Below are 10632 nucleotides of genomic sequence, written 5' to 3'. Positions count from 1 at the left end.
CTGGCTCCAGCCTCCTGGCAGGCACACAGCCTAGGGCCCAGCCCCAGAAACCAGCTCCCTCCATCTGGGCAGTGGGGCCCTAGAGGTCTTTTTCTCCCTCCTACACTCCCCTGGACATTTCCTCCTCTACTTCAGTCTCTGCACCGTATGTCTCCATCTGGGGCCTCTTTTGGGGGGTTCCACCCCAAACATCCCACTGTCTTAAGACACTTCCAAATTCCTCAGAACGGCAGCCAAAGCTGGGCAGGTCATCTTCCTCCAACCCACCCGTCCTCTGTGGTACCCCAGCCCTGCTGGGGATGCTGTCTAGCCTGTGCCCCCCGCAGCCCAGGCCCTTTCTTACTAGAGCTGCCACAGTGCTGGCTCACCGGGACCACACTGAAATGCTCCTGAGTCCCCAGGCTGTCAGCTGAGCAAGTCACTCCTCTTCCCAGTAACCCTCAATACATCTCCCTCAGTACGGCTCCGGAGGAGAGATCAAACTCCCTGGCTAGGTCTGCAAGGCCCACTAGGACCACGTCACCCTAGGGAGCTTGACTGCTGTGTCCAGCGCACCTGTGGCCTTTGAGGGCCAGGCCTGGGCTTAGCAGACAAACCAAGGCCCATCCTCCTGGGGCTCAAACGTGGGACAGCAGGCAGCCATGGCAACACACAGAGTAAGGGAGAGGAAACCGGGGCGGTGGGAGTGAACCGCGGGTGCTCTGGACACTTCTGAATAGCCGCCTTCTCAGCAGACTTCGTCCCAGAACCCTGTCCACCACTGGCAGCACCACCTCCCTCACAGGCAAACTGGCCCACACTTCCATCCACCCCACAGTGGGCTCCCAGGAACCCTGACTGGAAGGGTGGGGGGACAGGAAGAGGGCCTATCTGCCCTCCTGCCTTGGGGACCGGAGCCCAGAGGTGGCAAGGGGACTAGACAGCTGTGAGCTCCAGCAGGTCCTCAGCAGACGGGGAGGGGACTGCCAGGCCAGCAGCTCAGGACTTGCCTGGGACAGAGCGCGTCGAGGGAGGGGGCTCAGGCCCCACTGAGCTCAGGGATATTCTTAGAGCCTGAGTCAGCGGCGAATCGAGGCAAAGGATTCTTGCCTTGCCTGTCCAGGCAGCAGTGAGAAGCCAAATGGGAACACTATGCCTCGGGCTATCCTCCTCCCAGAATCCAGAGTAAACACACAGAGGCGGCTTCCTCGAGGACATTTCTTGGGCTCTCCTGGTCTGGGGGGGTCCAGGGTCCCCCAGAGGGTGACCCCCAGGACCCACAGCAAGGGGCTTCCCACCTCAATCCCTAGGCTGGGAGCCCTAGCAGGGTAAAGGCTGGGTCTGCAGTTCCCATGGTCCCCCACACCCCTCTCCTAGGACAGGCTGGTGAGGAGCATCCCACACGTGGCTAACTGCAAACAGCTGGCCTCAGCTCCCCGCAGGCATCAAAGACTTCCGGCCTCCAGGCTACAGCCCCCCACGCTCGCCCCTGACTAAGGACACATCAGCCTGTGGGAAGGCAGAGCGTCCAGGACACGCAGACCCGAGGGAAGTCCCGGCCCGGGACTTCACCATGGCCCGGGGACTCCACGCCAAGGACGAGAGAGGGACAACGCAGTTCTCGATGCAAGACTTTATTGGTTGGTGAGTCAGCAGCTGCACAGGTCTGAAGGACCGAGGTGGTGTGTTTGTGGGGGGGGAACCTTGAACCCCGGCCCCGCCCTCGCCTGCACAGGCTTCCTGCCTAGAAGCGCAGCCAGAACATGCCACTACGGATCCGGTTATAATCTGGAAGCTGTTCAATGGGGCCTGTGGGGAGAGGGTGGGGCGTCAGGGTGGGGCACCTGTGTGGTACAGGGACACCTGGCCCCGCGCCGCGCCCCATTCAGAGCTGCCCAGAGCAGCACAAGGCAGGCTTTAGTGGAAAGAGGGTAAAGAACATTCCTCCAGGGGGTGCTGAGCCTGCCCCTTCACGCTCTGGCCTCTGGAGCCCCACCCCACATGCGGAGGTGTCCGTTACCTGGCGGGTGTGGGGTATTGATGGAGGCACCTTGGCAGGGAGTCAGGGAGCTGCCGGGACAGGTTTTCTGAGCAAGAACTCCCTGGCAGCCAGGCAGTTGGGCAGAGCCTCTTGGGGGCCCCAACTTGCTGCTCCCAATGAAAGTTGGGGGAAGGGGGAAAGCAGAGGCAGATGGGAGGCCCAGACAGCAGCCTGAGGAGGCGGCCAGAGAGCGGCTACTCACCAAATCCAGCCACTGCCGGGCACTGGTCGTAGAAGTACTTGGAGCAGACCTCACGCACCACCCTGGCGTCCACCTCCTACAGGACGACGCAGAGGGCACAGTGAGTGGCAAGGCCCCTGGGGACCAGTCAACAGCATCCAGCGACCAAGACCGCCCCACGCACCGAGGGGCTGACCCCGCACCCGAAAGGGGAACGGCGGCAGGGCTCCCCGGCCACAGGCTTCCACGGGCCCCAGGCACCCCACAGCCACCCACGCCTCTGCCCTGCCCCCCGGTTACACCCTGGGGCGCCCACAGGAGCAGTCTGCCTCAACGCCCCACCCTCTGCAAGTCAGCCAGCTCAAGACTCCCAAAGCCCTCTCCCCCCAGGGCCCTGTTACCGCAATCCGGCTTTCCCACTCGGCCAGGGGGATGCGGCGGCCGTACGTCAGGAGACTGCGTCCGATGTCCTCACACACGGGAGTGGTGCCTACGAGGGGGAGGGAAGCTCACAGGCCCGCACCGAACCTCCAGGGTTCTGCGCTGACTCGGCCTGATCCTAGACCACAATCTTCATCTGTGCAACCTGACCTGTATCCATGGGCTTCTCAGGCCCACCCACAAGGGGTCCCTGAAACCCCAGGCCCCTGGGGAAGGGGCAGTGGTGGGACACGACGTGACCACCAACGTCATCCTTGCCGGTCTTGGTCAGGAGCACTGGTCGAGCTGGGACTGTCACTGCCCGTACGCACCCCACCCCTCACCACAGGGCTGCAGGACTCACCATCCAGATGAGACACCAGGGCGTTTCGGAGGAGGTTTTTGCCCCGGAGCACCTCACTCTCTGTGGCACTGGTGCACAGGCGCATCCTAGGGCAGGGGCAGGTGCGCGTCATCCTGAGAGACACTGCGGTCCCCAAGCCTCCCGCCCGCCGGGGCCAGCAACAGCGGCCGCCACTCACCACTGGCCCTGTAGGACGAACATCATGTCGTCGATGCTCATGTGGTCGCAGACGAAGTGTGCGCCCAGCAGCCCGGTGTCTGCGTAGCAAATGTTGAAGGTCTGGAAACTCTGGCACAGCTTGTTGGTCGCAGCAATGGAAGCCAGTGGGCTGGACAGGTGCTACCAGGGGCCAGGGTGGTCAGCACCTGCCCTCCTCTCTGCCACCTGCCCCCGAACCCCGCAGGATGAGCGCCCGCCGCCCAGCTGCGCCTCTCCCCTGAATTGAGGTCCCCGCCCGCCGCCCAGCTGCGCCTCTCCCCTGAACCGAGGTCCCCGCCTGGCCCACTCACCGCTCCGCCACCGTAGGTGCAGTCGTAGTGGCCGATGATGGCGTTGGCCACCTGGAGGGCCACGTTGTCCGGGTGGGCCCAGCCAGGCCCCTCCACTGCGATGGCCACGTGGGCCAGAGGCAGGCCGTCCTCACGGTGGCAGATCTGAAACGGGACGTGGCAAAGCTGAGGGACAGCCAGACCGCCCTGGCGACAGCAAAGGTGCCAAGTGTGGCTGGGGGCGTGTGCCTGCGAGCGTCACCACGTGTGCCTGGGAGGCAGCAGGCGCGGGACCCCGGCCCAACTCCCGAGGCACCTCCGGAGTCGTGAAAGAGCCAGGCCCGCGGGAGTGCCACCCCCGCCCACCCCCACCCACCTGACTGCCAGTGAAGCGGCACGGACTGAGGGTGGGCACAGCGTCCTCGTCGTATGTCCCGGAGAGCCCGCTGAAGTGCTTCTGGGCAAGGTCGAGCAGCTGCCGGTGCTCCAGCCCTGCCGAGATGGACAGCGTGCTTACCGGTCAGCCGGGCCTGAGACGCCACACAGAGGCGCAGGACCCCATGTCCTGCCTCGATGGGAGAACCCCCAAGACAGGACATCAGGACCAGGTGAGGGAAGAGGAGCCTCCACAGACTCACTCCAGCTCGGCGGCAGGCAGGGCAGACCCCCAGGGCCCAACAGCTCCCACCACCTCGGCCACGAGGAAGCAGCACACGCCGGGCTGAAGCACGTGACGCACTCTCACCAGCACCACACACAAGACTGGTGCCCTGGGCGTGAGGCCACCCGTCCTGCCTCGCCCCTCCAGCCCTTCCTCAAGCAGATTCTGTAGGGCTGGCAGGTGAGAGGGCACAAAGAAGCGCCACGCGGGGCTGTGACTAGCTCTGGGGCCCCCTGTGCCAGGGACATGGAGCAGCAATGTCACAAACTCACGTCTCATGCCCTTGCTGGACCTCCCCTCCACCAGCGGCTTCCGCTGCCCCAGCCCCTCGACCAGTGGGTGCTGTGGTAGGAAGCAGCGCCCCCAGGTACAGGCTGCCAGGTGCCTCTGCCTTTTATTCTTTCCTTCCTTGACCTCAGATCCTGCAGGTCTGATGTGTCAGGAGCTCAAACTGCTCTTGGTTCACTAGCCCCAAGGTCACCAGCCGAGCTCCTCCTATCAGTCTCTCCCGTCCAGCCAGCTGCCGTAAGTTGGGGCGGCATCCCTGACCCGCTCCTGTCCCCTCCTGGCTAGATGTCCATCAGGCTTCCATCTACAAACCCGTTTCGAGTTCATCCGCTTCTCTCCCTCCTGCCGCCTCCCACCAGGCACCTGCCACAAGCCCTCCCTGCCCGACATGGCAGCAGCTGCTGTTGTTCAGTTGCTAAGTTGTGTCCAACTCTGCGACCCCATGGACTGTAGCCCACCAGGCTTCTGTGTCCATGGGATTTTTTCAGGCACGAATACTGGGGTGGGCTGCATTTCCTTCTCCAGGGGATCTTCTTGACCCAAGGATCAAACCTGCGTCTCCTGCACTGGCAGGTGGATTCATTACAGCGGAGCCACCAGGGAAGCCCACATGGCAGCAGAGCAAGCCTCCAATCACAGAGCCTGTGACACCACTCTGCCCCTCCGTGCAGACCCCCCGCTCCCCATGTAACTAAATCCCACCACTCTTCAGCCCTCTGTTCAAATGACAAGTACTTCAAAAGCACCTCCCTAACCTCTGCTGCTGCTTTCAGTCGTTCCAACTCTGTGCGACCCCACAGATGGCAGCCCACCGGCTCCCCCGTCCCTGGGATTCTACACGCAAGAACACTGGAGTAGGTAGCCATTTCCTTCTGCAATGCATGGAAGTGAAAAGTGAAACTGAAGTCGCTCAGTCGTGTCCAACTCTTAGCGACCCCATGGACTGTAGCCTACCAGATTCCTCCATCCATGGGATTTTCCAGGCAAGAGTACTTGAGTAGGGTGCCACTGCCTTCTCCACCCTAACCTCTGAGTCCCCCACAAAAATCCCCTGACCACACCGTGCCTTCCTTTCGGGGCACTTTCCATCTACCATTCGACGTCCGGTTTCCCACAAGGCCAAGAGGAACAGGCTGGAGGCCTGAATCTCCCCCAGCCTCAACCTTCGTCTCCAAGGACCAGGTGAGGCTGAGAAAGTCCTGAGGCCTGCAGAGGCCAGCAGGCCAACTGAGGTGTGCATGAAACGCGAGCAGCAGCCCCAGGTGGCCCAGCAGAATCCCACCCCACCTCAGAGAGCACAGGACCGAGGTCACGCCCCTCAAGGACAGGACAGGGAGGGAACAGGGTCCACAGGAATGGAGGATCCCTCACAGTCAGAACCAGGAGACCTGGCCCTGCTAATCAAGGCCGCAGCCCAGCCCAGCCCACCCCCCCATTACCACAGGGCTTCAACCAGCCCACTGCTCACCTCCAGCTGCTGCTAACACCATTCGGGGGGCCTTGTAATGCCGGCTGAGGTACTCGGTCAGGTCTGCCCGCGACAGCTTCCTGCAAGACACACCGCCAAGGGGTCAACACTGCTCCCAGACCGCAGTGATGCGGGTCACACAAAATGGGGCGGAGGAGACAGACAAGGAGACTCAGCTTCACCGGATCCTTGCCCCATCTCTGGCACTTGCCACTCTGGGGCCAAGAGGGCAGCCCTCACTGGGGCCTCTCACGTCCAACTTCAGGATAGGCTTGGAGTCCCCTCCAAGGAGGGTGTGGGCTGACATGGGGGCTTCAGGGGCAGCGGCAGGGCTCCTCCTACCAGAGGACAAGCAGCCACGTGGAGGGACCCCCCCCAGAGCACCCGTAGGACACACACATGGAAACAAAGCCCACAATTTGAGTGGGGACCACACAAACATTCAAAGACTCCTGGGGAACATGTGGCAACACAGAAAATGTCTCCAGTTGTGTGAATTAAGAAAATAAACAGCACAGGCACTTGGCCAAGTAAATGCAAACTCCTGCGGCTGTGGCCTGCTCAGGCCCCAATAAGGGGACAACCTGCCCCCTGGACCAGCCAGCTCGCACCTGACATTCTCACTGGGCCCCTCCACGGACTGGGCTAGAGGTGTGCCCTGGAAGGCCGTGGCATGCAGGTAGTTGAAGACCACGTCCCGCATGGACGTGTCATTCTCCTGCAGCTCCTGCAGGATCACGTCCCGCTCCTTCTCAATCTGGGAGTCCTCGAGGCTGCAGTTCTGCACGATGTCGGCCAGGAGCTCTACAGCTGGGTGCAAGGAGGACAGGTGTGGAGACAGTAACAGCATAAACCCCCCAGGCCTGACCCCCTTGGTGTCAAGGCTCTTCTCTAAGGGTCACCCCATTCTTCAGTCAGGCCAGGGGCTCCTGAGCGCCTGTCCTCTGCACCCGGCGAGTCCTACCGCATGCCAGCCCTGCCCTCCAGGCTTACCTTTTGGCAGGTCCTTTGATAACGCCTTAATGTAGTAAGCCGTGTGCTCCCGGGTGCTGTAGGCATTAAGATGGGCCCCCATGCTCTCCACCTCCTTCTCCAAGGCATTGCCAGGCCGATTCTTTGTTCCCTGGAACCAGCCACATGGGAGCCCAAGATCCCGCATCCTCATAGGCTGAAGTCCCAGCAGGACCACTGGTCCACAGGTAGCGCCCTCAGCAAAGACTCTGGGGTGCAGGGCCCAGAGTCTGGGGCCACCAAGTGCTCAGTAGGCCTTAAGCTCCTCAAGGCCACAGCACCGTGGCCCGACAGAATGGAGACATCCAGGGGCCAGGGAAGAAGGGCATGCCCAAAGCAAGTGTTACCAGAAATCCAGCACCCCCACACCAAGAGGGGGGACAGCTCGGGGGAGCGCATGTGACTGCAGAGCGCCCACGGCAGCCTGACCTCACCAGCCCACGCTTACTGACAGCCGTGGTCAGGTGGACTCACACTGTGCTCAGGCGACGCTGCTCCCCACTCTCCCTCACACCATGTATGACTCTGTGTGTGTGCCAGGGGCCTCTGTGGGGCTCAGCCTTCGTCCTGCGTGTGTGTGTGTGAGAACTGCTGTCCAATGACACACACCCGCATGCTGAGACTGACACACACATCTGTGACGCTGGAGCTGGCTAACTGCCCATTCCTGCTCCACACCCTCACCAACCCTGTATCGTCTCTATTTTTTTCATTCGTTTAGAAACTCATTGTTTACTCCATGCAAACACAGGATGGCTAAGGGGTTGTTCTCATCCTCATGAAAGCTCCTACTCAATTTTACAAGTCAGAGATACACAGCATTTTACAAAAACTAAGTTGCTGGACTTGTTACAATGCATGTGTACATCCGCAATTCTACGTCTGTGCAGACAAACAACACAGGCCTGGCTTCTGGTGAAGAGCAGGGCTCCCATGCTCCTTGGGGTTTTTCTGGCTCTGGGGACCTTGTGCAGGGGTTTACCAGGTAGGCACTCACTCAGGAGAGGCCTGGCCCACGTGGCGTCTCCCAGGAAAGCCAGACAGAGATCGCTTCCCTCTGCCCCCTTGCTAACAGTCCTAAGTGAGGAGGCTAACTTTTCTGACCAGCATACTCAGGAGGGACAGCAGGAAGCCCTCAGTACAGGGGAGATGCAGGACTTTAGGAGCCTCACCTTGAAAGCCAGATGCTCCACAAAGTAGCCGGCCCCGTTGTTCTTCTCAGTCTCGTAACGGCTGCCAGCATCAATCCATACCCCCACCTGGACAAGAAATCACCAACAAAGGTAACAAACAAACAGACACCAGCCCCCACTCACACCTGACCCTGCAGGATCCAGAACAAGCCCCAGACAGGGGCTCACGGTTCCAGGTGGGGAAGACGTTCTCAGTAGGCCCCGAGGTCGGACGCTCGGGTGCCAGCTGACTGACTAGTCACACTGCATCACCTCTAATCCCTGCTCTGATTTCTGCTGGTGACGAGACTCCCAGGGAAGCTTCTAACTGCACATTCACCTGTCCCATCACTGCAGAAAATTCTTAAATTCAGTCTCACTTTTCAGTTGATTCTTTGTTTCTTCTCGGCAAACTACTAATCACTTGCAAACAACTTTTTTTCTCCTTCCTAAAAATTACACCCTGTCTTTTTGTCCTGGAGATTTTGTTCTTTCGCCATTAAAGGAGGAGGCTCATTCATACTTAAAAAATCTTTTTAATCAGACCTGGACACCTAACACTGCCAACACACCTTGGCACCCAATGAGAGATTCTTATAATTGTAATAGCTTCCTTGTGTGCTGTGAAATGCACATCACACTACTCACCCCCATGGTAACACAGATCTAATCTTCTACTATTTGTATCATAGCTGATTTAAAATGCTCACATCTGCTTTACTAAGAGACGTTCATGTATGTCCTATATACCGTAAATTCTTACATGAACATCATCTACTACCCATCTAACACCTTCAACAGATGCATTTTGTAATCCATAGTATTCCTTGACTACAACTGGCAGCATTCTTTCTCTGGCAATTGAGCACAGTGGTGCTCCTTAAGATCAAGGGCATCTTTTGTTTCGTTTTTGCTCTCAGTCGCTAAGTCGCATCCGACTCTTTGTGACCCCATGGACTGTAGCCTGCCAGGCTCCTCTGCCATGGGATGTCCCAGGCAAGAATTCCACAGTGTGTTGCCATTTCCTTCTCCAAGGGATCTTCCCGACCCAGGGATCAAACCCATTTCTCTTGTGTCTCCTGTATTAGCAGGTGGGTTCTTTTGCCACTGAGCCACCTGGGAAGCCCTGGGCATCTTAGTGTCCATGAAATACAGCATTCTCGGTCAAGTTTTCTTAACAGGCTGTGTGTCAGCTTATACAGGTGTCATGTAGGAAGAAAGCTACCCATCACTTTTTGTGGTGTTCAGTCACAACTTGCATCACAGGACATTATTCCTGGAAAACTCAAAGAATTTACCAATCAAACCACTTGGAGAGGGGGTGGGGGTGGAATGAGAGAGAGACAGATCGCCTCTTGAGAATCTTCTCTCCTGTTTACCTAACCAAGATATCTATCTTGGAGCCAATCTTCAGGAAAATTATCCATTTAACTGGAATTTTCACGTGGTTTTCTTTTGCAATACATTTCCAATCTAGCCAAGGGATTACAAGTTTGGGCCATGAGGCTGGCAGTCATCTAAGTCTCTGAATCCCATGGGCTGCTAAAGAAAAAGCTGAAAAGGGGGTTGGCCTCCTGATTGGCAGGCATCACATGCTAAATGAGTGTTGGTTTAGTGAGAACTGCCTCCACGAAGTCAAGGCATGGTTAGAATCGCGACTGGAGTAGGAGGGTCAATCCTCAGGGTGACTGAGGAGAGTCTGACCCAAACCATAGAGCCCAAGGTCACACCCCGACCTGGGAAAGGAGGCCGTGCCCAACATGGAGGCGCCCTCCTGACAGCGGACTCCGCTCACCGTGCAGGTAGGCTGGGAAGACTGCTCCGAGGCCACTCGCAGCCCGTTGTCCAGCTGGCTGACCTGCGTCTCTGGCACGCTCTGGAGGGCCTGGGCGTAGGTGGCGGTGCCCCTCAAGTCAGACGATCTCAGCAGGGCCGGCTGTTGGAAAAAGGCGACCGGGACTGAGGACTAGAGTAGGGGGTCACGCCTCAGCTTGCAGGCCTGCAGTGTGGGATCCCCGTCCCCGTGCTCAGGCGGTCTACGAGACTCCCATTCGCGCCCTGGGCCGTGACCTTCCCACGGCCCTGACCCCGCGACCTCCCCATTCTCCACGGGCACTAACAGCCCGCTCCCGGTCCGCGTTCCGAAGCCCCGCTTCCCGCAGCTCTGCGCTCTCGTGGCCACCTCACCGAGCGGCGGGTGCGTAGCAGCACTCGCGTCCCGGCGCCTGCTGCCCGGCAAACAGCGGAAGCCGCCATCTTCTAAGCTCCAGTGGACGCTGGGCCGCGCCACGCATGCGTAGAGGCGCGAGGCGCAGGCGCAGTACTGGGGTCTTGGCGCTCGGCCGCCCTCTGGCGGAGGAGACCGGAAAAATTCACTTACTCCCTGAAGGTCGCTGCTTCTTGTCTTCGCGTCCCTGGGTACCAGCGCGCATCAATGCCCCTGGCTAGTCATCGTCCTGCTCAGATCTGTTCTGGATCCAGTTCATCTTTTTCCTTCACTCGTGGGAGAGTGCCCGACGTTTCTCACGAACCGTGGGCGCCTCGACTGCACTGAGTGCT

At 59.3% G+C, this 10632-nt stretch overlaps 1 protein-coding gene across 1 annotated transcript; it reads right to left on the bottom strand.

The window, feature by feature from the left end:
- Positions 1-1597: 1597 nt before the first annotated feature.
- LOC133235419 (cytochrome b-c1 complex subunit 1, mitochondrial) lies at positions 1598-10370 on the bottom strand. The gene is made up of 13 exons (XM_061396928.1): positions 10261-10370; positions 9869-10009; positions 8074-8160; positions 6884-7013; positions 6502-6700; positions 5891-5970; positions 3850-3965; positions 3495-3638; positions 3164-3324; positions 2986-3071; positions 2603-2691; positions 2223-2298; positions 1598-1788 (listed from the first exon to the last, which is right to left on the bottom strand). The coding sequence occupies exons 1-13, from the start codon at positions 10327-10329 to the stop codon at positions 1724-1726; spliced, it is 1443 nt and encodes a 480-aa protein (XP_061252912.1). The 5' UTR covers positions 10330-10370; the 3' UTR covers positions 1598-1723.
- Between the last annotated feature and the right edge of the window lie 262 nt (positions 10371-10632).

Source organism: Bos javanicus, chromosome 22, assembly GCF_032452875.1.
Source record: "Bos javanicus breed banteng chromosome 22, ARS-OSU_banteng_1.0, whole genome shotgun sequence".
NCBI classification, from domain to species: domain Eukaryota; kingdom Metazoa; phylum Chordata; class Mammalia; order Artiodactyla; family Bovidae; genus Bos; species Bos javanicus.
The sequence above is the reverse complement of the archived record's forward strand: the minus strand, read 5'-3'. Positions and strand labels throughout refer to the sequence as shown.